Source organism: Pelecanus crispus, chromosome 2 (genome assembly GCF_030463565.1).
Source record: "Pelecanus crispus isolate bPelCri1 chromosome 2, bPelCri1.pri, whole genome shotgun sequence".
Classification (NCBI taxonomy): Eukaryota; Metazoa; Chordata; class Aves; order Pelecaniformes; family Pelecanidae; genus Pelecanus; species Pelecanus crispus.
The window spans coordinates 162,064,849-162,092,602 of record NC_134644.1 but is presented as its reverse complement, the minus strand read 5'-3'; the positions used below and the strand labels follow the sequence as shown (position 1 = coordinate 162,092,602).

Genomic DNA, 27,754 nt, shown 5'->3' with positions numbered 1-27,754 from the left:
CAGGCAAATATTTTTATAACGCAACGGGATATTTAATACGTTTTTCCAGGCTTTCGCAAGTGCAGGACTTACTGCCGGTTGACTCGCTACCAGCGCCCTGGCGCTACTAAATACAGCTTCGGGGAAGGGGCCGCGGGGGCGGTGGCACCTCCGGGAGCGGCGGCACCGTCACCTGGCAACGGCGGGTGCCCCCCCCGGAGGCGGGACTTCCGGCGCTGCCGTTGCCCCGGCAGCCGAAGGGGCGGGGCCGGAAGTAGCAACGGCCCGGCCGAATTCGGCGGCGCCACGTCTGGCTCGGGGATCCCCTCCCTGCCCGGGGCGGCGGCGGCGGCGGGAGCAGCGGGCGCAGCGCGGCCGGACCCTCGCCTCTCCTCATCTTTCCTCTCCTCTCCCTCCACGGCCAGTTTGTAGCGAGGCCTCGGCGGCGGCCGGGCGTAGAGGCGGTGAGATGTCGGACCTGGGGGACTGGTTCCGGAGCATCCCGCTGATCACCCGCTACTGGTTCGCCGGCTCCATCGCGGTGCCGCTTATCGGCAAGCTGGGCCTCGTCAGCCCCGTCTACCTCTTCCTCTGGCCCGACGCCTTCATCAACCGCTTCCAGGTAGGGGCCGCACTACCGGTCCCGGCGTGCCCTGCGGCGCCGGCGCCGTCAGAGAGCCCAGGCCGGGGCGCGCTTGGCATTCTGGGAGTTGTAGTGAGCGGCCGGCAGCGCTGCGGGCTGGGGCTGCGGCCGGGGGCTGGCCCCCTCCCCGGCCTCCGCGGCCGCGCTGGGAGGGAATCGCGCACCGTGGCGGCCCTTAGGAGAGAGCCAGATCGCCTCCGGCGGGGGCCGAGCCTGCCTTCCTGCTTCACCTATATAAGGCCTGCGAGCCGGGCCCCGGGTTTAGCCAGCGCTCTGCCTCCGCAGGCCCCGGGCTGTCCACCAAGGTGACTCGAGCTGCGGTGCCTGCCCCTGCCGCGGCTCCCGGGTGAGCCGGGGGGGCCGTGGCCCTTAACAGGCCCTCTAGTTCGTCTTGCATCTCGTTCTGGTGCCTCTTTTTCTTAAGTTTTTTTTGGGGGTTGGTCTGGCTGGCACCGGTTCCTGTGCCGTGGCACTCCGTACTCATAAAACCCGTGGCTGTGGCTTCAGGTGACTTGCCCAGCCTCCGTTATGCGACTGTGTGGGTGTGACTTTGGGAAGAGATGCTCCACTGTCCTAAACTGCAGGGGGCTCTGGAGATACTAAAGCAGAGCTAGAGAAGTGCATCTTTTGCACCTTCTTAGCGTTTCTTGCTTGGAATTCGAAAAAGTTTGTGTTTGGGATTGTCAGCTTCTGTGTCTAGGTATGATTGACATAAACTAACAACTGAAGTCCTGAGTTTTCAGAGGTACAGTGTTTCTGGATGCATTAGCAACATCAAAAGTGGTCACAAACTGGACATAGTCTTTTTCCTTGCATTGGGAGATTACAGGTTCAATGTTTTGGTATGCAGATGTGTAGGGGGAAAGTGCCCACTGGATGAACTGAAAATGAAAGTGAAGGAAAAGATCCCAACTTTTAAATTTCTATTATATGTGCTCATTATATCTTCAGTGAAAAAGACTGAGTGCAAAAAAAGATAAAAGACAGCTCTGTCTGTAGTTTGTTTCATGTATTGTCCCCAGAATTTAGCAGCTAAAATGACTGGTTTTTCCTCTAGTTCTGTTATTCCTTCTGGAACTGTGATGTTCAGGATCCCAGTACTCTGTCTGGAAGTGCTGTCGGTTAAAGAGCTCATTCATAAATGGCCAGACATTTTCTGCCCTTGCTACCAAGTGCTGCCATGCACTTGGCTGTGCCCCATATTGATAGTGGGGAGACTCTCTAAAGCAGGTGCAGAATGCTCAGAGCAGCGCGTGCTGTCTGGAACAGTACGCTAAAGGCTGTTATGTGAATTCCTTGGTCTCTGTTCAACAGGTAAGAACGAATTCTGTATGGATGCTTTTAAAACAGGGCAGCATCCTTGCAAGCATATCCCTTTTGCACTGCAATAATGACTCAATACTGTGAAGATGTAATGGAAGCGATCTGGGAAGTTGTGTGTGACTTCTGTTGCAATCTTAGTAGCTTTGCTTATCAGATTAAAAAAAAAAGAACTGTAAAAGCTGATGAAGCAGCAGTAATTGGTACTTGGGCTATTTTTAATCTCCTCCTTGATCTCCCAAGTAATTGATAACGAAAGAAAACAAAAAAACAATGCATAGTGTAGAATGAAATCATATATAAATATATCTTTCTCTTTTGATCTGGACAGATCTGGCGGCCGATAACCGCAACCTTTTTCTTCCCAGTGGGACCTGGAACAGGATTTCTCTACTTGGTGAATTTGTATTTCTTGTATCAATATTCATCACGATTAGAAACAGGTATGTTACCCATTAAATTGTATGCATATGATGAACTCTGCCTGGAGTTGATAGAGATAAGCAGTGTCAGAGCTTCTTTTGGGAATGTTTGGGGTGATGGGGTTGTGGCTGATACAGGTGGAATCATGAGAAAGATGGCTCATCTCTGTGCTCACTTATGCTGGTCAATGGGAAACTGCTCTGAAAACTGATTTTCTGTGACTGGCTCCTTCCCTTTGGCAGGGAGCCTGTTCATTCAGGATCTGAACTTGATACTCCTTTCAATAGGAGGGCCCAGTGCTTTTAGTTGCTGGATTTCAGGAAATGAGGGAGAGACACTAAAAGGTGATGTTACCTCTGTTTTCTTGTGTCTGATGTCCTTTTACACAGAAGGATGATAGAACGTACGTAATAATGGGTATATCCATCTTGAGAAAATAACAGTCTCAGTTTTTCCCTTTTTTAAAAGGCGATGTTGCCTACCTGTGTTATTCTATTAGTTATGTTGAATTGAGAGGTACCTTGTACAAATGAAGTGTACCCCTCTGTCAAATAGAAATGTGAAAAAGTTAATGAACTAGTTGGATTTTCAGTTAGGGGGAAAAATTAAAGAGTGGAAGGAAGGAGATCAAATAATGGATCATTTCTCTCAAAAAGGAGATTGCTGTTACAAGGTAGCTTCAAAACTGGTTCCATTTTGCATTGCACAGTTCATTAAAACTAAGTGAAAATTGTTTTAATTGAAATAAATAATTAAACTAAAGTATTTGCAAAACCAAGCTCCTATTGGAAGCCTTTATGAACAAGAATTTCTGTGTAGCTCTAATGGAGTCTTAGAACTGATGGTGTAAGTGGAAATGCATTCCAAGGTGATGTTTGGGAAGTCCCATGGTAGAGAAGAGATTCCTGGTAAACCTGTCATCCAGAGGGTATTGTGGAATCCCGTTTAAGTTGCAGGAAGAGTCGCAGGGAAGGGGAGGAGTGGTGCCAGCTTGTATTTGGTTGTTTTCTTAGTGAAAGTAACTAGTAGTTTAATAGCTAGAAATGGTTCCTCCTTCTCTTTGAGCCTTTCTGCGGTAGATTATGAACACATGAGAGTACTGGCAGTTACAACATTCTACTGTGCAAAGCTATGTGTAGTAAGAGTTCCTGATTAATATATGCAAATTATAAGCTATCACTGCTTGTACATACACTTACAAAATGCTCTAGTTGTCTGTGCTGTGGCAGAAGTCTCATGAAGGAAATCAATTCTTTCAGCAGTAAATTCACATTACTGCTGTACAACACATCTGGATTTTGAAACTGGGACGTCAGCTGTGTTGTTGTTTGAATCAATGCATTTCTTTTATATTACAGTCATTTTTCTGGGGATGAATTAAGTGCTTGGTTAGATTGGTTCATACTCTCTACAATGAATCCTCCTGAAAGTGGGAGGTATATAAGTTGCTGATAATATGTTTACAAGTGGAAATCAGTGTAGGTCTATGTGTCCTTTTGTCTGGGAAACTGAGGAAGCGAAACTTCTATTTTCAAGGTTGTACGTGGTTTTTGAGCATACGCAGGGTTGCATGCTAGCTTCAAATTTAGCTGTCAGAAATACCCATGTGGTTTTGCACTGTGCTTGTGCTTTCCTAACAAGCTGACCTCTAGCTTCCTGAGGAAAAGGGGATTAAGTGTTTTTGTTTTTCTTCTGCTGGTGAAGAACATAACAAATATCAACAGAGAAAGCAGAATATGCAGAGTTCACTCCCCAGCAGTATGAATGATGAGATTATGAGTCTGCAGCTCTTCCCCAATGACTGGGTTATACTTGGGGCCCTTCTGAAGGACCCAGTGGGCTAGAGCTCACCTCGCCCCTGTGCTGAGCTTTTTGGCAGTCTATAGCTCAGTTTTCTTAGATACTCATTGGAAAGTCAGCTTAAATAGTTTGTCTAATATTCTTGTTAGTAATCTCCTAGATAATGAGAAGTGGAAAACTTTAAGGGAATAATATGCCCTTAGATTTCTTCCTATTCTGGCGGAATTCCTGTGCTGGAGTTTCTACAGGGTTAGTCAGCTTCCTCTCTATTTGTTTCTATTTGTTGTATGGCAACAGTAAGGAGAAAACTCCAGTTTATGTAGTTCTCCAACTTTAAACCTTCTAAAAGATTTTTTTCCAAGGTGGTTTTTCTCTAACCCCCGCCCCCTGTGTTGTTTTCCCCCCCCCCCCGTCATGTAACTTGCATGGCTGAACTTAATTGATATTTTAGTAATTTTAAGTTTATTATTTTAGTCTTACATAGACTGAGTTATGCTAGTTATTCTAAAAACCTAATGTTTAAAACCAGATTTTCTTTCTTTAAATTTTTGGGGACATGTAAAATAGTTGTAGGAAGCCAAATAGTGCTAACATTAAGCAGTGGCCTTCTTTCTAGGCATTTTGATGTTTAATTATTAGCATGCAATTCAGCTTGTTCAGCTTGTTCATGGTGCGCTGTGTTTGTCACTGCGTGGTTTGGGTCTGTTTCAGCAGTATTCTCAGGCTTTCTTGCCTGCATGGACCTATATGAAAGTTGATAGGAGTCTTGCTCAAATGCCGAGGTCTGTGCCAGCCATTTACCACAGTTTGCAAACTGTGTACCCTCCTTGTCGTGTATGTTAATTTTTCTGGAGTGTAAAAACTATTGTGTCTCTTGAGTCTGACTAGACGATGCAAAGAGGATGCAATTTGCCTAAGTAAGGACTGGTTTTCACATGACTCGATCATTAAACTTGGTGTCTCTGCTTTTGCTGTGCAAGTATATTTCCTTATTGTGTGCTTCTGACTAGGAGCTTCTTATGACAGATGGGGTCCAACTCCATTTTGAAGTCTTGTGAAGTTAAAAACAGTTATCTCTAGGGTTCATGTGTGTTCTCTGAGTACATCTGGTGTGTGTGCACTTAATGCAATAGGCTGAATGTCTTATTTTTTGGTCCTGTAGGTTGTTCTGTTATAAGGCCATTTAAAATAATAATAATAAAAAAATCGTAAACCACAGACTGCATGTAGGGCAACTGTTATTAACTGAACTTTTTCTTAGACGCCTAAAAGTAAAAAAAAGTCTTAATTTCTTATCAAGATTTCAGTACCTTTCCTAACAATTCTTTTTATTTACAGGGGCTTTTGATGGAAGGCCAGCAGATTACATGTTCATGCTTCTGTTTAATTGGATCTGCATTGTTGTATCCTTCTGCTCATCACCAAACTTTCAGAATATTTTGCTGCTTCTATTTCTGCCTAAAATATGTCAAAAGACCAAGTTTTAGCAATGTGCTGGTCAGGAATCTCACAAAGCTCAGCAAAGGGAAGTGCAGAGTCCTGCCCCTGGGGAGGAACAGCCTCAGGCACAAGGACAGGCTGGGGACTGACAGTCTGCGATGCAACCTGGCAGAAAATGCCCCGAGGGTCCTGCTGGACACCAAGTTGATCGTGAGCCAGCAATGTGCCTTTGTGGCAAAGGTGGCCACCATCCTCCTGGGCTGCCTTAGGCAGAGCATTGCCAGCAGGTTGAGGGAGGCGATTACTCCTCTCTGCTCAGCCCTGATGAGACATATCGGGGGCTGCATCGAGCTCCAGGTTCCCACGTACAAGAGAGACGTGGACATACTAGAGTGAGTCCAGTGAAGGGTCATGAAGATGATTAAAGGGTTGGAGCATCTGTCACATGAGGAGAGGCTGAGAGCTGGGACTGTGCAGACTGGAGAACAGGAGGCTCAGGGGTGTGTTATCCATGTGGATAAATACCTGAGGGGGGAGGGAGTAAAGGAAATGGAGCCATACTTCTCTCAGTGGTGCGACAAGAGAGAACAGGCACAAAATGAAGCACAGAAAATTCCATTTAAATGTAAGAAAGACCCTTTTTACTGTAAGGGTAGTCAAACGCTGGCATGGGTTGCCAAGAGAGATTGTGGAACCTCCATCCTTGGAGATGCTCCCATTCTGTCTGTGCTGTTGCTGCCTCCTTGTAGCAATTTGCAGTGGCACAGCATGTGGAAAACAGGGAGTGGTGACATCAGCGTGAACCCCAGCCAGGAAAGCTAGTGTGTAGCAATGCTGTTGCCTTTATCAATAGGTTAGCTACATCTAGTTGCATTCCACTGTATGGAGTGATTTGCTATTCCTGCTGGTCCTGTTGAGACAAAGCAGTAACTAGGAAAACAGTGTGGGTTTCGTTACATTATCAGCTTCATTGTGGTTGCAGCCTGTGAGCTGTGGGCTATTAGATGAATCTGATTGTGACTTGACTTTCAAACTGGTCATTCAAAGCTTCCAGTTGCTTGTTCCCTGTATGATGTAAGGCGCAACCTGGATGCATGATCTGGGAAAATGCTTGGTGCCATTTAATACACATTCATGAACTGTTAAAAACATTCTGATCATAGCAAAATTCTTCAGCAATTGTTTCTACTCAGCAGTTACTACAGCAAGTAGATCCTTTGGGTTCCAAGGTAGGAGACTAGTATTAAAAGCCTGCATTGATGCACTTCAAGAAATTATTTATTTCTGTCATAAGTGGCAATATTTTGATATTCTTTTATGATCTGGTCTGTCTTTAGTTAGAAACCCAACATTTTAGTCTTTAAAAAACTAATTAAAGAATCCAGCTGTTAAACCTGTAACATGCTTTTATGCAAGGACTGACTGAGTTTGTAGCTGGCCAGTTTCATCATGGAGGGAAGGCCAGTGCATCTGTCAGCCCTCGGGGTAATGACTTGAGGTGGTAGCTTGAAAGGCTACTGAAAAGCAGTTATTGAAACTAAGTTTGGAAGTCTCTAGATCATTGGAGTTTTTTCATTTTTTCCAGTGGTTAACTTAATACTACACAGGAACGCTGTTTTAATTTTAAACATTAAAGGCCTTTGCATGTGTGTTCAGTGTGTGTGTAGCAGCTTTTTGTCGTTCTAGTCTATCAGGTTTTGCTGCATTTTCCTTAATGGTGCAATGACAGATAACTGGCTTGGCAATGGACATGCAGGTAAGTGCTGTGCAGTTTCTTAAATTATAATCTTATGGAACTTTCTGACTACTTAATGACTTTACAGAGAGCATTATCAGCATAACTGCAGAATGTAGTTAAGCTAGGCTGGTTTAGTTTATATCAAAATGGACTGCTGTGTGTGCTTGTTAGTTTTTTAGCCTGGGTTAGCCTCAGCTAACATCACAAGCCTGTATCTGACTCTGCCACTCCTAACCTAGTTAGGGAGTCAAGGAGTGAAAATTGGCTCTTTGTGCAGTCAGGAACTGTTCAGCCTTTTACTAAAATGGACACAAGATGTCACCTATGCAGTGTTTCCTCTAATGCATGTGGATCTGTATTCTTACTTTTTTGTCTACAAATGATTCTTGGGTTCGTTAGTCTTCTCAAATTCAATGTGCCTTTTACTTGCCACCAGAAGATCTTTTGGTGAAAAATGCAGCTTTAGATTCAGATCAGAACTGTGAAGTTCAAAATCCTCACAAGAATGATTAAAATAGTGGTCTAAAGAACCATTTTCAGTGAGGCAATTCTTATCCCCCCACATATTAAGGGGGGAAATGAGGGAGTGTTTCTTGGACACAACAGAGTATCAGATAACTGCATGTCTTCAGCCTGCCTCTGCTGTTCTCTCCTCATCTTATTCTGTCCCCGTGTCCTGGTTTCGGCTGGGATAGAGTTAATTTTCTTCCTAGTAGCTGACATAGTGCTGTGTTTTGGATTTAGGATGAGAATAATGTTGAGAACACACTGATGTTTTAGTTGTTGCTAAGTAGTGCTTACACTAGTCAAGGACTTCTTCTGCTTCCCATGCTCTGCCAGGTGCACAAGAAGCTGGGAGGGGGCACAGCCAGGACAGCTGACCCAAAGTGGCCAAAGGGCTATTCCATACCATATGACGTCATGCTCAGTATAGAAACTGGGGGGGGGGGGTTGACTGGGGGTCAGCTATCGCTGCTCGGGGACTTCCATGGGTATTCATCGACGGGTGGTGAGCAATTGCATTGTGCATCACTTGTTTTGTGTATGCTTTTATCATTATTATTTCTCTTCCTCTTCTCTTTCTCTTCCTCTGCTGTCCTGTTAAGCTGCCTTTATCTCAACCCACGGGTTTTACTTTTTTTTCCCTATTCTCTCCCCCATCCCACTGTGGGGGAGGGTGAGCGAGCGGCTGTGTGGTGCTTAGTTGCTGACTGGGGTTAAACCACGACACCCTGTCACCCAAAGTGTGCACCAATATCTCTAATATTCTTACCATTTATTAGCTCACTTATCAGGCTCCCCTGGTAGACAAAAATAGTGATTATGCATCTGCAGTCAGGGCTGAGTTCTGTTAAGGGCTGTCCATAACTTTGCACTTAGACTTTTTTTGCTGTGGGGAAGACGCCACAAAATTCTTCAAAAGCGTGCTGAATTCATCCATACATTGTATGAATTTTAGACTAATTGTGTTGATTTGTATCTTTTTAAAAAGGTACTTTAAATGGGTTTATATCTGCATACAAAGTGTTGCTTAAAAGAGAATCTGTTGTTTGATGTACAAATGTGTTTTTTCTTAGAAATAAAGGGGGTTTTGCTTCTGTTGAGTGGCTTGCTTGAAAGTGAGAAGACAGAGTAGGATAGCTGGGCTTCTATTCCCATGTCAAATACTTTCAGAAATTAGATATTACTTTGTTTTTCCAGTAAAATAAAAATGGTTTTAATAAAGACCATAAGGTGCTTGTGTGACAACTCAGACTGCTGGTGCACTGTAGGGCTGGAGGAAGGCTGGACTGATGCCAGCATGCCAGCTTTAACGTGGAACCTGTTAAATAGCGGCACCACTGAAGGGTGAGTTTTAACCTCTTTTCCAAACACACGAGCTGGTTTGTAGCATTAAACCAGTTCATGGAAATGTTGCTGGCACAGTCTGTCTTCAGTTTAGAAATCAGCAGATAGCTAAAATAGTGCTTTGTATTTGTTTCACTAGAAATAGTCTAATCAGCTAATATACAGTCACAGTAAGAAGGTATTTGAAACAGTCCTGTCTCCTGGCATGGAGCACGGGTTAACTCCAAGCTCTGCAAGGATGACTTTGCCAAGCCTGGCTGTGGTACTCTGAACCGGTGATTTATTGGTGCACCTTCCCTCTGTGGTGCTCTGAGGGGGACGTAGCTGGCAATTCGATGGAGTAACACTTCATCTGGCATATTAGCTTAGCCCCAGATGAGTGTGTTTGGGTTACTGCCCTGGGTTGTAAATGGAAATGATTGTGGCACAAATATGTTGCTGACTCTGCTGTAGGTGTGCTACCATGCAGCTGGGAGCCGAGGAGTTCGCCACAGCTGCTCATTCATTTGGTGCAAGTCGGAGCCCTTTGCTTTGGCCTGGTCTTGCAAAAGAGAATGACCAACAAGGTTCTCCTGCTTAGCTTTCTCAATAGCTTTTGAACAGATCCATGACATAAAGATTTTGCTGATGTATCATGCTTACAAGTAATTTTTGAAGCTTATAGCTCCTGCTGCCTGTTTAAGTTTCTTGGTATTCTGTGAAAGTGATGGTAATTTGTTGCTCCTTGCTTTTTTTTTTTTTAAAAACATTGCAGTTGCTGATGATTCCACTCATCATGTCAGTACTTTATGTGTGGGCCCAGCTGAACAGAGACATGATTGTATCATTTTGGTTTGGAACAAGATTTAAGGTATGTCAGACAGGATATTGGAAAGATTTCTGTCCCAAAGATGCACATGAAGGCAGTGAGGGGCAAAATATAAATATTTTCTCTTATTGAAGTTGTCCCATGCTTTCACATAGCTATGTACTCCTTGAGATGCAGCAAAGACGAATTCTTCATGGTCTTCCATATGGTGTCACTCAGTATGGCTTTACTGAAAAGATATTCTGATGACTGAAATTCATCAGTCTGAAAAGAGGAAAAAAATTACTGATAAACATTAACCTTCATAAAAGCTGAATGTTGTGACACTGTAGTGACAAAATCTTGATATTTTAAATTGTCCTTTCCTGTGCAACCTTGTCTGTTTCTGCCAGGTCTTGTAAGTGAAGACTCTTTTGATCGTTGTTTCCAGACCTTTTCAAAATCAGAAATATTAGGACTTTGCTTTAGATGTAAGTTTGCTGTGAAACATAGAGTGCAAAAGATGCATCTGCTTATGATGTTGAAATGAGTATGATTTGTCTAAAAATACTACTGGTCGCTCAGTTTGGAGTATCCTACCTTGTTAGGTAGAATCTGCTTAAGTTAATATATCAGGATTTGTGTAATGCCTAAAACATTGATATTATAATCATGCTTATTAGTGCAGGGGGAATTTGAGCAGGTTTATGTCCTTAACTTGTACTTACAACTTACCTGTCTCCATTGTGTTCTTTTTCAGGCCTGTTACCTTCCATGGGTTATTCTGGGATTCAACTACATCATTGGTGGATCGTACGTATTTACTTATATGGCTAATTTGAAGTTATAAAAGCTTTTACAGCTATTGAACTTATTGCTGAATTTAGAAACAATATTAAAATAAGAGGCTTAAAGCTGTCTAATGTGACTGATAATGCTTAGTGTCACATCGTGGTCATTTAAGATAAAAGCAAAGAAGAGATGTGCATGTGAGAACTAGAGAATGTAGGTGAGGGGGAAGTAGTAAGAATTTGGTTTTATTTTCTAGCAAATCTGTGCATTAGGCCTTTTACTTACTAAAAGAGTAATGCACAGAAAAGAAAGATGTCATCCCATATGACAAACCATCATTACTGCTTTTAGGAACAAATTTAATTTGATAGTGCTGTTACTTCTTTCCCTCACAATCTCACCCAGCATGATGTTTTTTTCAGCTTGTAAAACAAGGGAAAATGGCAGTAGCAAGCCCACAGAGTGCAATAGTAGCACCTGCTGAATTTGCTGGTCTGTCTTGGGTTTCTTTGACTAAACTCCATGATGCAGAAATCCCCTCTGTGCACGGTCTTTCCTATTGGTGCCCTGCATTTGTTGGGGCCTCTTGGTGCCGCTGTAACACAATTACTGACAATAACAAGTTATGTGGTTGACTTATAAAAGGAGATAGTACAGCAAAACCAAATGCCCTTTTCTGGCTGTGCCTCCTACTGACTCATCCGTCACTTGAGAAAACTGCTTGCTGTTAGATACCTGCTGTTTCTATGCATGACGGAAGATAGTCAAGGGCCTCCATTCAGCAGTGTCTTTGCAAAACTGGGAACAAAACAGTTCAGTACAGCAGGAGACAGGTTGTCCAGTGAAAACAGCGGTAACTTCTCAAGCTCCACAGACTATTATTTTAGACACTAATAGCTGTACGGTCTAATTCCCTGATGTAAACAAGTATTTAATTGTGTTTTCAGTACAGACTGTAGAGAAGGCTTGGAAGGGAGGGTGGAACAGCCTGTTGATGTGTTGGCACTGAAGGTTGGCCCTTATAAAGTAGCGGCTGCAAAATGGTGAGGGAAGGGAAATTTTCTGTGGCTCATGGCCCCGGCAATGCCTGTAGCGGGTGAACACTAGGAACTGGCAGAAGACGGTCACTCGTTTATTTTCAGTGAAGACAGCATGTGAAACAATTCTTTTTCTTTTGCTTTGCAGAGTCATCAATGAGCTGATAGGAAATCTGGTCGGACACCTGTATTTCTTCTTAATGTTTAAATATCCAATGGATTTGGGAGGAAGGAATTTTCTGTCCACACCTCAGTTCCTGTAAGATGGCTTTATTCTTTAGCTCACTCTTTTGTTTGGTCCAATTTTCTGTATTGTTTAACAGATATATTTGCTGGGATTGTAAGGTGCAAAATACTTTGCTAAATCAACCTGCTTCAGGCTATCATATTGTCTGTGCTGCTGAATCATCAAAAATGTTGTTTCTTGTAAGTGGCCTATGTAAGAGTTTTTTGTTACCCCTATGGACAGCTTGTGTCCTTTACCCACTTTGAAGAGTGAGAGTAAAGTCATAGTTCTGCTAGTGAATTGAGCTGTAGTAAAGAGAACTACCTAACAATTATCAGATGGTGTAAAAAAATTTTCTTCTGTAAATGATCTTTTATCTATATTTCCATGTATCATTACAGTAGCTACTACTTCAGCAACCTTTACAATAATAGGAGTCAGTTGCAGACTTGTTCAGGACTATAATATGTATTCTGCTTTGGAGTCGGTACCAGTCACCTTGACTGAGACTGCAGGTCTTCGTTTCTGAAGTGCTTTTTCTTGTGATCTGTTCATTGTTTTGGCATTGAAATAGTACGGTCAGAAGCCAAAGTTTGTAGCTGCAGTTGCCCTTGTCCTCGTCCTTTTGGGCTGTAAATATTCTTTCTCTACCAAACTTTAGTTAACAACTCGGTTAACCCTTTTTTATAGCATGAACTGTTAATTATAAGATGTAAAGTTGAATTACAGCTGTACTTTCTGTACAAGTTTTAATGAGTAGGGAAGCTTTATATTCTACTCCTGTGTTTGCAAGCCCTTCTGGTAAACCTAATTTTCCATAAAGATTAGAAGACAAAATGCTGTTTTAAAATGTCTTTCAAGATAACAGCTCTGAAACTGCCATCAGTCTTGTTGGTTATGTGTAATTCTCTTGATTTCTCATATGTGTATTTAATTTTTCTCTATATTTGAGAAGCAGGAATAGCAGTACTGCAAACATATCTAAAGGGGGATTAATTCTGCCTTTGCATTGTAATGTTCTGTTAAAAAAAAGATGCTGTGATGAATTACAGATATCTTTAATATAATAATGAAGAACTTTTTCTATACAGGATCATTTTTCTTCTAGAAAGAAATCTGCATTTTATGTCCGGGCCTCAGATTCTGGTGGTCAAATTCAGCACGGGATTTGCAGGAGCTCGGTGTAACTATTGTAGAGCTGAAATGACTGCATTGATGGCATCCCTTGCAAACTGCAGAAGCTGTGGTTTAGATCACTCTGTCTATTTAGATGGTAGCCTAAGTTGGATGATAAGGTCCTATAGCTCTGATTTGCTTGAGCTTTGATTTCAGACAAGCTAGTTGCTTGAGCCTGTTTCCCTTAGTCTTTTTGGTCCTCAGTTCCTCAGGAGTGTCTACTTAGAGAGCATTGAGATGGTTGGATGCTGTGATAACAGGAGCTTCGTAACTATTGAAGAGAGAGATGCTCAGAAGTGATTTGGATTTTTTTATTATTTCCCCTGAAAAAAGGAAGAGAAGTTAGGGGAATTAAGTTTGTATCACAGCATTTATTCTTGACAATGAGACTCCCTTATCGTGGATTTTTCCCTCTGTTTGGATTATTGTATCTAACCATATGCCAGAGATGGAAGTTCCCCAGCATTCCTATTTCTCAGTTGCTGAGGACTTAGATTTGGAAAGAATTCTGTGAAGTACTGCTGTGAAAAGCCAGTTTTATTGCAAAGTCTAGCAGTGAAAAGGAAGTGCATGGAAAAGTTTACCCTCAAGGTACAGCTGATTCTCAAACTCTCTCCTTCTCTCTTGGCTTCTCCCTAGGTACCGCTGGCTGCCAAATAGGAGAGGAGGAGTGTCGGGGTTTGGTGTCCCACCCGCTAGCATGAGAAGAGCTGCAGAAGATCAGCAGGGTGGTGGAAGACACAACTGGGGCCAAGGTTTCCGACTAGGTGACCAGTGAAGAACCCCTGCCCTTGGAAAACAGCAACTCTTTGGTTTTAATTGGATGTAGGACTGACCCTTCCTGGTGCAGAGCATGCTTAAGAGCTGAGCTCTCTGTAGTACTGTTGGATTTAACTGATTAGAAAGAATGTTTCTGGTTCAAGAGAAAATTAAAAACTCCAGAAGGGAAAAACGTAGATCTTGCTCCAGGCTAGCCGGTAGTGTCCAGTTTGATTCCGCCATTAACAAAAGCCTTCTTTATACAGTATTGTCCATCTGTCACAATGGGCATCCATTATGCTGTCTTGTTCAGCAATGTGATGGAACAAGCTAATGGTGTTCTGTCTTGCCTGGTATGTTAAAAGCTTTGTTGATTGTGGTAAGGTAAGAATCCAGTGTGAGACAGATGGATCAAAGTAACCCCAAAGTTTAGGAAGCTGACTTTTTCCATAGCTGTGCTTAAGTCCCAGGGTCTTTGGAAACATTAAGTGATATCTGTCTGCTGCATTCATAAAGCGAAGTGCAAATGTTTCATTTCCATTATTAAGCTGTATTTTGAGGGGAGTTTTTTCTTGCCATGCAGCATTTGTCCTACCTGCTACAGCATGGGATGGGCAAGACGAAGGATAAGAGTGCTTTCATTTGAAATGGCAATAATGGATATTCACAGAATTGAAATCTCTGAACTCTTCATGGCATGTTACAAGGCGCGCTCTGTTTAAACTGAAGTTGTCTGGCTTGGTTTTTTTCTCTGACACATGTGAATTCTTGGCTTGAAGGTTTCTATTTTGATTGCAAAATTGGGTAGCACAAATACTACTTAAACTAGAAAATGTAACATAACATTGTGGTTAATGTAAAGGGTACTGACTGCAGCATTATGTTTGTTAATTGAATCTTCAACTTTCTCTTAAAAGCTTTAAGACATCAAAGAATCAAAGCTGGAAATAAGCTTTTCCAAGGTCAAGATACATTAGAACAGATTGCTTTACTACAGGACTCTTTTCATTGTCAAATAAGAAATTATGTACACTGTTCATTAGTATCTGTACTTTTTTGGTAAAACTTTTTGACATGGAGAAGGGAATGATTCTGTACAGTGGGTTTCTTCGTACTGGGTTCCTGTGGGCAGAGCACAGGGCTAAGATCCAGGAAGCTGTAATGCTAGCTTGTTACTGACTCACTGCACGGACTTGAGCAAAATTCTTACTTATATCAGTTTTCCCAGCTGTAAGGAGGACTCATGCATGTCTCATAGCATTGTTAAAAGGTAGCTGTCCCGACTGCCCTAGGTGGGAGCTGCTAGTGAGCAAGGTAAGGCTTAGGTTCACATAAACGACAACACTTAAGCTAGGAACGCAATTACTCTGAGCTTAACCAAGACTTCTAAGTTGGAATATAGTTGCTCCCTTTTCATTTATAGTTGGAGGAAAAAGAGCACTGTCACTAGGATGAGATACAAGACTGAATGTCCCTGTAGCATTTGTCTGTCTTTTTACTGGGTAGGTAGGGCACAGAAGGCTGTTCTGCCCCAGCTTCGATATCTCAGGTATCTGTAAGTAGGTGAAGTGAATCTGGGCCAAAACATTTTTATTACTACTTTGTTTCTTAACTAAACGTGGGTTCTGAAGGTTTAAAAACTTGTAAATACTAAATGATGTGAAACTGAGTGGAAAATAAGCAGTCGGTCTGGAAGTTTTCAGCTGGCTTGCTTGAAAAAAAATGCATGCTCCTTTTTTTTTCACTGCAGCTCAGTTTTGTTGATCTGGCTTGGGGAAAAATACAGAACACTGGTAATGATCATATTGCCGGCTTAGATTTTACAGGAACTTGGAGTTCAGAAATCACCTGCCATTTTTGTCTATTCAGTGATAAGTTTTGAAAATGCTCTTTTCCCTTTCTTTGTATAAAATGGTAGGTAGAAAAGAGGACTGCAGTGTTGTAAATACTAATCTATTGTTGACCGACAGCTGTTATTTGATGCTAACTTGAAAAGTCTGAGAACTACCATTTTTATAGGAGTCATGAGGCAGCTGGTCTTTTTAGTCATAGTAATACCACTGTCTCCAAAGCATTTGTCCATTTTGAGTCAGGACCTAACTGTTAAGTAAAGATGCAATAGTTTGTGACTCAGCTAAAACCCTGTCACACTTAAATTTCAGAATATCTTTGTATAGAAGGGCAGAAGGAAGGCTTGGGTGGGAGGAAGGATGGCAAAAGTCATTGTCCTGGCCCAGTGCACTGTGCTTCCTAGTCTTGCCTTCTAGTGCATCCTCCTTTTATAAATTGAGAAGAAAAGGTTTGCAAGGCAAATAGAGTTCTGATAAGTCTTGATTAGCTTTTGAGGTGCTTCAAGTCAATTTACTTTGGTTTATGGAAGATTCACTTCAGAATTCCATATTAAGAGCTCAGTGTGTTTTTCTCTCACTTCTCACTTGACCTGAAGCAGTTTGTCCTCCAGTGTACACTGACAATGGCAGTCTCTTGTTAAATGAGTACCTCCTTTCTTATTTTGTACAGGTAATTTCCCTTTTTGTAATCAATTTTTGTTGGCAAAGTTTTAAATTAAAGTTTTAATCTCTGTTACTGTCTCTGTTTCGCTAAATCGTATTTCAGCTTAAGACAAGCCTTGTGATCTGCACATCTCCAGGGAATGTCTGACAGCTGCACTGTGACACCACCTCCTGCTGTTGATAAAAGTACTCAAGAAAATGACCTGCTTTTGGGTGGGAGTCTTGTCTTCTCTGATCGGTTGCAAAATTGTAGAGGTGTTTTCTTTGTCTCTGTTTATCACCATGAGTTTTGACAGTCTGTGTCCTTCCTGGGCTTTATAATTTTACATCTTTATTTGTATACTTGATGATTCATTCTTTATTGTTCTCTGGGAGGAAGTATCCTTCTACTCACCCTCAAACTTTGTGGAATTGATAGAGATCACTTACTTTTCCAGGGGTAAGCTTGGTATTCTGCAATACCCACTCTGTCTAGCCAGATGTGCACAGCTGCCAGAATTCCTTTTGAGGCTCTTATCTCAACTGATTTTGAGACACACTGAGCATCCTCTGAATTGAGTCTTCTGGTCCTCATCATTCATCTGACTGCACTTTTCCTGTTTGTTACCAAAGAAGATCATGGACTTGGTACATAAGGCACTGTGTGAATTTGTTGTGCTCCTTGAACTGGAAATTCTTGGTCCATACTAAATGCATCAGATAGAACAGCGTGGCAAGTGTGTGCCTTTCAGTTTGCTCCAGCCATGTAAAGAGTCAGCAGAAGAGCCATGCATATGAAATCAAATGCTTCTGAAATGCTTCCTCTTTCATTCCTATTACTTTGTATTGGCGACAGCTCCTCTCTCAACACAACTCGGTAATGTGGTGTTGCCAGTGACTTAATGAGAAACTGGACCTGTTGCTTCATTCTGTTGTATAATTGTTGCATTAGGAAAACTAAGAGGCTTTAATTTGCAGACTAGCATATTGTTTGCAATACAACATAATATTCTTTCTGTGTTTATATATCACTGTGTACTTTATCAGGGAGGAAGACTGCTTTGCCTTGATGGTTAAGATAGTGAGCTGTAGAGATACATACTAATTTACAGTCTGAAGTTTCTGATATTACAAGTCACCTAATGGCTTTGTAGTCCTGTTCTGCATCCATAAAATGAAGATGATTCATATTCTCCCTTGTTCTGTGCTAGGCTTAGGATAATGGATCAATTTGTACTTGCCATAGTATGGCAGAGCACTACTTTTGGTGAAGATGTTTTTTAGCATTGCCATCGCCTGCAGTAGTAAATGGCTTTTCTTGCTTTGTGTGTCCCTAGATTCTTATTTTGCCATGGATGATAGTAACAGTGTGACTTGAAACTCAGAATTGAGTCTATTGTCATGGGTTTATTAATGAAGTTAAATATGTAATATGTGCATATTAAGCAGAAGTACTTGTATCTAAAGGGTGATGATGTGCTGTTTTCTAGGATTGAAAAGATGAAAACACGTCAGCTGCTTATATTTTTCAAGCACACTTTTTTGGTGATGAAAGGAATTCTCTTCGCAGCAGTGGCTCACCCTTTTATCATCTGGAACATGATCTAGGAGGAGTGATACAACACTTGTGAGCAAAAGTTACATAAAAGGAGCTGTAACTGTGGGATGCTGGCAAGGCCTCTGCAGAATCTTGTTGATGCTGGGGGGAAAAAAGTGATGATGAAACCTTAATTCTGGTGCGTGGAGGTGGTTTGGGTTTTTTGTTTTGTTTTTTCCTTCCAGAGGACAAAGCCCTTGCAAAATGCCATTAGAGCTCAAATCAGCTCTTGAGGCCAAGTTCCTCTGGACTGCTAACCATCAGCCAGAGGTGTCCCGTGATGAAGATCATGACAACTGGAGGCAGCGTTTAAAAACAAAACTGCCACAAGCAGTCTGCTTGCATCTGAATGTTTACATTTATTTCTTAAAAGAAACGTGTGTATTTAGTCCCTGGACTGGCCATGGATTAAAGGACAGCAGGTAGATCCCTGTATTAATGGCTTCATTGACTTGTTGTTGTAACTGGTGGTATGAGGATGCTTGCCTGCACCAACCCTTGGGCTTCCAAGCTGCCTGGTGTATCTCTTCACACCACAGAGTTTAGGTCACCTTGTGATAGCTAGTTAAATATAGAAAGTTTCTTTGCTGTAATGTTTCCCTTTGCTTTCAAGTTAAAGTATTGGTTAGCAGTAGTTAACCCTAACAGACATCTCAGCCTGTTCTAAAATCAAAACACCCTCAGGTACTCTATTATGACACTCGTCATATGGTTTAGTTTTAAGTAGTCCTGCAAGGAGCAGGGAGTTGGACTTGATGATCCTTATGGGTGCCTTCCAACTTGAGATATTCAAATGGAAACACACTTACCGTCGTTAAGACTTACTTGACTGGCACTGCTCAGTGTTGGCGCTGTAAAAACTCTAGCAGGCAATTGGGTAGACAGTTCATTTCACAGTTGTAAGAGGGGAGAAGATTAGGGGGTTTTCCCATTGCCTGTTCCTCCCTGTGCAGTGGGCCAGTGTGCTTTTCCCTTTGGATTAGGCTGGAGGAGCTGTTGCCTTCTTGCAGTCCATATAGTGCCCCTCTTGCATAGTGCTGTTCTATACATAGGAGAGGGTCTCAGATCAGTGTGATCAAAACTATTTGGGTTGCCTGATGCTTGGGCAGTGGTGTGTGCTTGCAGTCCCCGCTGTGGGGAGTGAATATTGCGACAGGAATGCAGATCAGGTTATGTCATTGCTGCTTTTTTTTAAATGAAAATACAACATGTGTACGGCATTGGTGGATGTATGAGGTAGAAAAGCCTAAGGTACCAATTTTTTGAATAAAAAATATTTTAAATCGGTCAGGAAGGGATCTAAAGATGCTGAGAAATTGGTTTTTAACTGGACTTGAGAATGGGGAAAAGGATCCTGTCTGATCAAAGAATGTTTTTCAAAGTGCTTTTTCCCCAATGCGGGCTCAGAAGTGGCAATCCCCGCTCAGGCTGCAAAGAAAAGCAATGCCTGTCTCTGTCCTTATCTACTGAATCCATAACCGCCCACAGCAGGTGGAGGGGCAAGGTGAGACACTGGTTAGTATTTGCACCTGCAACTGGACTCAGTGGATAAGCCTTTCACTCGAACAAAGCCTTGAGCACATGCCTGTAACACTGCTTTACCTGTCTTTTTAAGCAGTTGTTCAGTCTGAACTGCCTGTGCTTATTGCTTTTACAAGTTTAAGCAAGTGCAAAAAGAAAATGGCAATGTGCGTGCTGTGGGAGTTGGCCTTGTTTGTTTTAGGGGCTCAGGCTAAGGAGTTAACTAATGTTAATGTTTCAGTATTTTCACTTGGGAGCTTTTACATACAGGTTAATTTCCTTAAAAGCTGATTCAAAGCCTAGATGCTAGAGGGTTTCAGTCTTTTAATGTATAAACGAGTAGGAAAGAGAATTTTCCTGTTCGTTGTTGTCTTGCCCTTCTTCCCAAAGTTATGTAATTTAAGATAAAAATCTTGTTGAAAAGAAAAATAATGTTGAAGTACAGCAAAGATCCTGGGGCAGCATCAAGAAGCTCAAACATCTCAAAGCTTTATGCAACTGATGGCATAAGGAGCTTTTATTTTTCTTTCAGCACTTGTGTAAATTCAGAAAACAGATAAAATCTTGCAGGAATTGATATTCTTAGAAGATCCTGAACAGGATCTATGAGCAGGAGAGCAAGGAATTTTGCAAGAGTTCAAACTTTTGCTGAGATTAGAAGTGCTCTGGATTACGCAGCACAGCAATATTTACTTTTTTTCTATTCTGCAGCTCTGTCTTAGCAATATTCAAACCTAAGTGCAGTCTGCACTTGTTCACAGGGACGGCTGTACTCCTCTCTAGCTGTACCAACACCTGGTTTGGCTTTAGTAGTCCAAGGTGCATGTAGCCAGGGGCAGGGGCTCCCCAAGGAGACCAGCACACCTAAACACAAAAAAAATCCATGGGAACTGAGTTAAGAGGAAGGGGAGGAATGTCAGGCATGACCTGACAGTCAACTTTCTCTATTTGACTTTCCTTAGTTGGCTGTGTTGAGCTGCTGGGGCTGCACAACCTAGAAGGAAGTAGGACAGCCAAGGATGAAGATGTGGCCAAATTGTTTTGAGGAGGCCCTGGTTTGGCACCTCTTGGGTACAGCCTTTCCCAGGGAGTTTCAGGGAAGTCTCTTGGGATGTAAACTGCTGTTCCTGAAGGCTGTAGAGGGAAAGTAGCTCCTAATGTGAAAATAAAGGGGCAAAACCTCAGTGTGTACAGAGGGAAGGTTCCTAGCTGGAGAGCAGACTTGTGTGTGCTTGCAGCATGTGCTGGTTTCACTGGAATAGTATCAGAAAGAAATTCTGTGTGTGGTGGGGGCTGTTTTTGCAATGTTGAGAATATTTCATTTGGATGATTCTGATGAGGATGAAATGCTTCAGGTTTTTATTTCTAAAATGACCTTTCAGTTAGGTTAGAAGATAGGATGGGTTTTCTGTTTGCTTTTAGAGCTCAAATCAACCCTTAAAAGCTGAAATCAGAACCTACTATTTTGATAGGGGTAAAACACTTCTGCAGCCTTTGTTTCCAGAAGTGGTGTGGTAGTGGCTTTTCACTGCAATGAGTAAGAAAATTGGTATTTGTGACTCTTGCCTGAGACAGGACTTGCATGTTAGAAAAAGGCTTAACTTGTATCATTGTCAACAGGTTTCTATCTCCTTTGCTCTGTGAGCAGGGAGTACCTGAAGACTTTTAAGAACCTATAGTTTCTGGGCGGGGAGTTTCTGCATTCCTGGCGAAAGCTTCCTAGCATTGCTGCTGCTCTCATTAGGGTAGTTACAATCCAATTTCTAGTTTTCCTGTATATTTTAGTTAGAACAGTATTATTTCATTTAAATCTCACTTCCCTCTTTTTGATCTGAAACTGCACTCCAAGATTTAGGTCCAAATTTAATGTTTCACAATAGCACAGGATGAAGAAGGATATTCTTGGCTCTACCGCATCATACCTTCACCTGCTGTTCTGCAGAGGCAAGGAAGACTTACAGGCATCATCAGATGCACCTGCAAAATGTAAATCCTCATCACTTTAGAAAGCCTGAGCAGGCTGTAACAGGGACTCTTCATCCATTGCTGGCCATGACAGCCATCGTACATAAAGAAGAGCATTTTCAGAAGCTGAGTCTTGATGCTTAAAATCACGTGCCCCATAGCAATATTGGTTTTATAGCAATTTATAATCTTTTGTTGCCTCTTCTGTTGGCTGTCATGCAGGCAGTAAATTAGCAATCTCTTTTTTTTTCCTTTTTTTCCCTCACCTGTAGGTGATAAGCAGTTTAATACCTCTTCCCTTGCTTACATCCATCTCTGTTTTCCAGATATCAGCTACTTGTTCTCTCAGATGGTCTGATGAATGTAACTAGTTGAACTCCAAGTACTTGTCCTCAAATGCCATACATGCTTTTGGAGCCTGCTGCTGCTATTTCAGAAGAAGAGCTTTTGTGCTTTCAGTCTTACCCATTTTTTTTCTAGCTGCGCTAACTGGGTGTCTAATGAGTTTTCCAAACCTTCTCCTTGTTTCTGTTCCTCAGAGCCACCCCATGAAGATGTGCCTAGGCTGTTTTGGGAGCAGAGGGGAGTGTGAAGGGCCATGGCAGTGGCAGGTCATTGCAGACATACCACTCTTCCCAGGCAGAGGGGAAGCTATCGTTAACCAAATGGTGAGTTCTTGCTTCTCACTGGGACTGTCTGGCACCGGGAGGTCTCCCCAGGCTGTGGAGTCCTTGGATGGTCAGTTGCCTTCACAAGAGATGGATTTTTGGTGTTCACAGAGCCACCTGTTAAGAAACAGCTTTTCTCATCTCTAACAATGTGTTTTCCTCTCTCTTGCACCCATCACTCTGTCCTTTTAAACTAATGAATTTTTCTGTGTAATGCATTTTTTTAAGAAAAGAAAAAAAAAAAGGCAAGAGCAATTGATACAAATTGATGCCATTTAACCTTCCTGGGCAAGGTGATAGTAGCATTGAAGGAGAAAAATCCTTTATCAGAGGTGTACATGGTGTGGTGATAATTGCACTTGAAGGTCTAGTAAATCTGTAAGAAGTGTATCAGTCTAAATTCTTGAAAGCAGACAGATAACAATAGGCCCTACAGCTCTATTATTTGGTTGAGTAGCTAAGTGGATAGGGGGACATTCTAGCTGGATGCAATCCCTGCACTGAAGGATCTTGGATAGCTCTGTAGCTGCTATTAGAGCACAGCTCACCGGGACCAAATAATTACTGTATAATTTAATGCCAATACAAACAACATAAGCTAATGCGTTTGTTCTCCTATAGAAACGCTTTGTCCTCTAAATCTGCTCCTGCCAGTTCCTCAAAGTCATTCTATGGCTTTCCATGTCCCCTTGTGCATCTTAAATGAGATCAGTAACTTCCTAGGTTGGCTCTAGTGGAGTGGCTCTCTCCACTGAGCTGCTCTCTGAAGCCGGAAGCAATGCAATCCTGAGGAAATCCTGCTGAGTAAGGAGAGTTTCTGTTAATGTGTAATCGAGTTGTGATAAGACCAGCTAATAAAGATAAGGTTCTCAACAAGTGGCACAGGACAATGAGCAGGGAAATGGAGGGTAGAAAACTCTGATTAATCATGACCCCCAGCTGCATTGTTCAAAGAAAAAAAACACCCTGAGAGGATGCCTGGGCATGTTACTGAGGGGGAGAGAGAGCAGGAGGAATCTAGGGAAAAGAATAGCAGGAAAGCAATTGTACCTCTGTGACCATGAAGGCACCCTGACCCTGGCAAAGGCTATCCAAGAATAGTTTAGCCTTGATGCCTCCACAGCTGAAAGGCCAGAGGGAATTAAATCCCACTTATGTGGATCGGTTTGGTTTTAATGCATGGAGATGGGCTTGTTCCTGCTCACTCTCTGTGGGGGCTTTGGTGGAACGCGAGGGACCAGGCAGCAGAGGAGCTCGGGGGAGCCCCCTGCCCCAGGTGAGCCTGTCGGCAGGGGCTGGAGCAGCGGGGCAGGGCTGTGCATCTCCCTCCAGCCAGAGCGAGGGGCAGGGCAGCACGCGGCATCGCCTTTATACTCGGCTATCTTTAACTCGGCACTGTTGCCACTGCCACGATCACTCATGCTGGATGTGTACCTTGCCGTATCACTGCTCTTTTTTTGACCCAAGCTAAATTCATCTGTGGGCTAGATCAGTAGGGCCAGCACTCCTAATTCACTATCTGGTCTCAAAAAGCTTTATGCTTTAATCTTTTCCCCTTTCAGCGGCGTATCTTAAAATGGCAAGCTATGCTAAAGTGGATGCTAAAAGGTAAGCTTACTTACTCTTAGGTGTTCCCTGCTGGGCAGGGAGCAATGGTAAACCATATGTTGCCCAAATGAGGGCAATTCTGTGGACTTGCATTTATTTCTGACTATGCCACTGTGTGTCAGGCTTCAGCTTTGCTACGTGTTTGCCAGAAAACAGCCACTGACTGGCACTGCAACCCCAGTAAAGAGCTGGTGAGCGCAGGGGCGCGAGGGGAGAACGTTGGAAGAAAGAAGTATATTGGTCCTCTGGATCTGCAAGCCCTCTTTCTGAATAGCAGCAGCAACAGATAGGATGTGGACATAATTTTTCTTTTCCCAGCCCCTGTACATCTGTGTTGCAACCTGAATGGTGATGGTTTTCAGAAGCTGGTAGTCTGGGTCATATTCTAAGCATTGATCTAGTGTTGAACAAGCATAAGTGCCAATTAAGAAATTGCTGTCTACACATGATAAGTCAGGAAGAACATCATTCCAAAGAAGTGCTGATCTTTCTTGCCTGTGAGTTTGTTTCTTGGCTTGCTTAGGGTACTGGTGGCTGTGGTTCAGGAGTAGCAAATTAAAATCAGTTATGCAAGGCATGGGAAACAGGGCAGTTCTAGCTTGCATCAAGAAATGGATGGTAAAAACCTGATAAGCTCTGAGTAGCTCTTCTATTTAATCTTACACTTGTCACGTTAAAAAAAATAATTAATGCTATGACAATGAATTAAGAACTTCAGTGTGCAGGATGCTGAGACGACATTGATTTTGGCTCTACCATCAGAGAACTGGAATGAAGCTTACTTGAATGTTGCTGAAATGCTGCAGGAGCTGTTCACAGCTGTAAAAACTGCCCCATGCCTGTGTCCTCCAGTTCTTTTTGCAACTGTTTAGGTAAATCAGAAGCTTTTCCCAAAAAGTTGGGATTAGGAGGAGAGCTAGGAGTTACGACTCTGGCAGGCTGAGGCTGCAGATGGCCACAAACAGTGGCTCTGGGAGAGGTGGGAATTGCTCTTTTTCAGGAGGGGTGTCAACACTACAGTGAAAATTTAAATGCCGTGTGATTTTGCTTGTTGAAGGTCAGTGCGGCAGCATCTGCAGCTATCCTGAACTGGTGGGTGGTGCTTTTACTGAGCGAAACCATTTCTCTCCTGCCAAGGGCAACCTGGAAGTTACTTGTGAGCAGAGGAGGAAAACTTCAGCAACCTGTATGACTTCAGTTCCCAAGTCATTTGTATTAAAAAAAACAAATCTCCTTCTAAATGAATTGGGGGGGGGGGGGGGTAAGAGACTCAAGAAAACAATTCAACCCTCTGAAAGGCCAAACACGTCATCAGTAAGCCCATTCTGCGGCATGACTTGCTGCTGCCCAGCTGAGGAGAAAGCACTGAAGACATCCTTCAGTGCCACCACCCCACCGCCTGCTCGCTCAGGGAGAGGCGTACTTCATCTTTGTTTAGATGCTGAAATGCCCTTGAAAGTTAAAATCCCCAGAGAGGAGGAGGTGGTGGTTTGGAGATAAATTTGCATTTGCGAAACCCCCGCCTGTGCCACAGGGCTGTAATGTGCTGTGGTGACGGTAGCCGGCACTCTGGGACGGTGCTGAACACAATTACACCATGGCGCTTTGTGGCCAGCATTGATGCTCAGTCCAGTGTCCTTCCCTCAGACGGCATAAAATTGGTGTCTGTGAGTCTGAAAAGAGAGTGGTGCTGTCTAGGTTCAAGCGTAGGCCAAGTAGGAAGAAAACAAAAAAAACCTCAGCGGCCTCCTGTGATTTAGACGAGCAAAACTCCTGCGCGGGAGGACAAAACCACGCTCTTTGGGTGAGCACTTACCGTTCTTGAAGCTGGCACAGCAGAGCAGCCCATGCTTCAAAAAGCAAAGTAATTAATTCTCCTTGCTCCCAGCTGCAGCAGTCTCCGTTGTGCAATGCTGCACCGCAACCGGGCATGGAGAAACTTTCTTTCCAATCAAAAGAAGTATTCATTTTTCTGCTCTGACACAGCAGGGTTGGTCTTCCTTTTAATATTACTGAAGACAAATTCTGCCTTGCCTTTCCATGACCTTCAGCGTGTGGTTTTGTGTTAAAATTTCCATCCCCCCACATTCAAACGCTGGCATTAAAAAGAGAAAAAAAAAATTAAAATTCCTTTTGTTTAAATCCCTAATAGGGAGCCTTAGAGCACGCTGCCCTTCAAATGCAGGGATAGGGCTTGTCTTGTGCTCCTGGCTCTGGGCTCTTCACCTGGGCTCTGTCGGCATCGTGGAGAGTGGGTCAAACCCATGGACCCCCCCCACCCTGACCTGGGTGCTCTCTGCCTGCAGTTTGCCCAGCTGTGGTTGGAGCCTGGTGGTAGCCGAATTTGGGCTGGAGAAGAGGTTTGGAGCTGGGGTACTTCTGCTCTCCCTCTATATAATGGGGCTAACGGTGCCAAAACCACTGGCATCCTCTTTCTGTTGCAGCTGTTCCAGATGCGTCCTTCGCTCTTAGCATAGGCAGTCCCTACCTCTCTATCTCCAAATGTGTCATAAGTAATAATTCATAACAACATCAGTTGATCAAATTTAGTGCTGATTTAAATTTCTGGTTGCAGGGAGCCTCCCTGGCTTTTCAGGGCCAGCTCCCCTGTTCAGCATCCTCCCCTCACCTGGAGGCAGTTTTGGGGGAGAGCATGGGGGGAATGTGGCCCTTCAGGTGAGGGCAGCTGATGGGGCTCAATGGTTGAAGCTATGGCCAACCCAAGTGACGGTAAATGCTCAAAACTGCCTTGGGAGAGGCTGGAGCAGAGTGGTAGGCATCAGATAGCAGCCAAATAAGCCTGAATTTGTGCAAAACCCGGGCTACAATGAATAGGTGCTGGGAAAGATCCCTTTATGAAGAGGTTTAACAGTTGGGTGATAAGATGTGATGCTGCTGTTCAATGTGTGTCTTGGGAGTGCATTGAGGCAGGAAGCAAAATCAAGTCTTTACACCTCGCTGGAGAAGTGCATCATTGTCCACCAGCATTAGCTGACACCCCCAGTGCCAAGATGAGAGGGATTGCCAGGGTTATGGGATGACAAAAAAGCAAAATATGTCAGATTTGAACATTTAGGTACAGATATATGTTAAATGCCACCCTGTGGCAAAATGCCTTTTGGTATTAGTGACTTTGTGTGAGCAGTTCAGAGAGGCCAAAGAGGCTGAATGGCTCTGTTGCTCTCAAGCTGAGGAGATAGTGATGATCTTTACCAAGATGGATTTAATCACACCTGCATGCTAATGTGTTATAAAGCACCCTGGGGCACACCATGAGCTCCTGCTTTAAAGGGAGGAGAAATTCCCCCTCCGTGGGAATAACAGAGCAAATTCAGTGATGGCCAGAAATGCCAGCCAGGCTGAGGGGAGCACCTGGCACCTCTGCAGCGGCCCCCAAAATGATGAGGGTTGCTGGAAATAGGAGATGGAGGGAAGATGTTTAGGGAAAAACACTTAAAGGTGGAGGGAATTAAGGCAGGCAAGTAAAAGCTTCACCCAGAGGGCTGCACTAGGGAAGAGGGATGTCCTGTTGGGATCATGTGGGATGTGGGTCCCTGAGGAGCCCTGGTCCTGGTTCACTCATGTCTGCCCTTGTGTCTTTGCCTCTTGGAAAGGGAAAGGCTTTGGGTGAAAGAATAAGAAATGCTGTTGCGGTTTAACCCCAGCCAGCAACTAAGAACCGCACAGCTGCTTGCTCACCCCCCCTCTCCCAGTGGGATGGGGGAGACAATTGGAAGAGTAAAACTGGGAGAACTCATGGGTTGAGATAACAATTTGATAACTGAAATAAAATCATAATAACAAAAATTGTAATGAAAAGGAAAAATAACAAAAAGAGAGAGAAATAGAACTCGGGAAAAACAAGTGATGCAACCGCTTGCCACGTGCTGACTGATGCCCAGGCAGTCCCCGAGCAGCAATTGCTGCCCCTGGCC

At 43.2% G+C, this 27,754-nt stretch overlaps 1 protein-coding gene across 3 annotated transcripts; it reads left to right on the top strand.

The window, feature by feature from the left end:
- The first annotated feature begins 417 nt into the window (after positions 1 to 417).
- On the top strand, positions 418 to 23,577 carry DERL1 (derlin 1). 3 transcript variants are annotated; one of them, XR_012832049.1, is made up of 12 exons: positions 418 to 601; positions 2,274 to 2,385; positions 5,504 to 5,568; positions 7,335 to 7,361; positions 9,946 to 10,041; positions 10,739 to 10,791; positions 11,956 to 12,066; positions 13,849 to 16,488; positions 16,585 to 16,736; positions 16,919 to 17,337; positions 17,951 to 18,479; positions 22,083 to 23,577. XR_012832049.1 is itself a non-coding variant. In XM_075728213.1 (8 exons), exons 1-8 carry the CDS (start codon positions 449 to 451, stop codon positions 13,985 to 13,987), a joined length of 696 nt encoding a protein of 231 aa, XP_075584328.1. In that variant the 5' UTR covers positions 418 to 448; the 3' UTR covers positions 13,988 to 16,551. The 3 variants fall into 3 exon arrangements, 2 of the variants coding, with proteins under 2 accessions (XP_075584328.1, XP_075584327.1); XM_075728213.1 differs by lacking the exons at positions 16,585 to 16,736; positions 16,919 to 17,337; positions 17,951 to 18,479; positions 22,083 to 23,577 and having other exon boundaries at positions 12,016 to 12,066; positions 13,849 to 16,551; XM_075728212.1 differs by lacking the exons at positions 16,585 to 16,736; positions 16,919 to 17,337; positions 17,951 to 18,479; positions 22,083 to 23,577 and having other exon boundaries at positions 13,849 to 16,551.
- Positions 23,578 to 27,754: the final 4,177 nt, after the last annotated feature.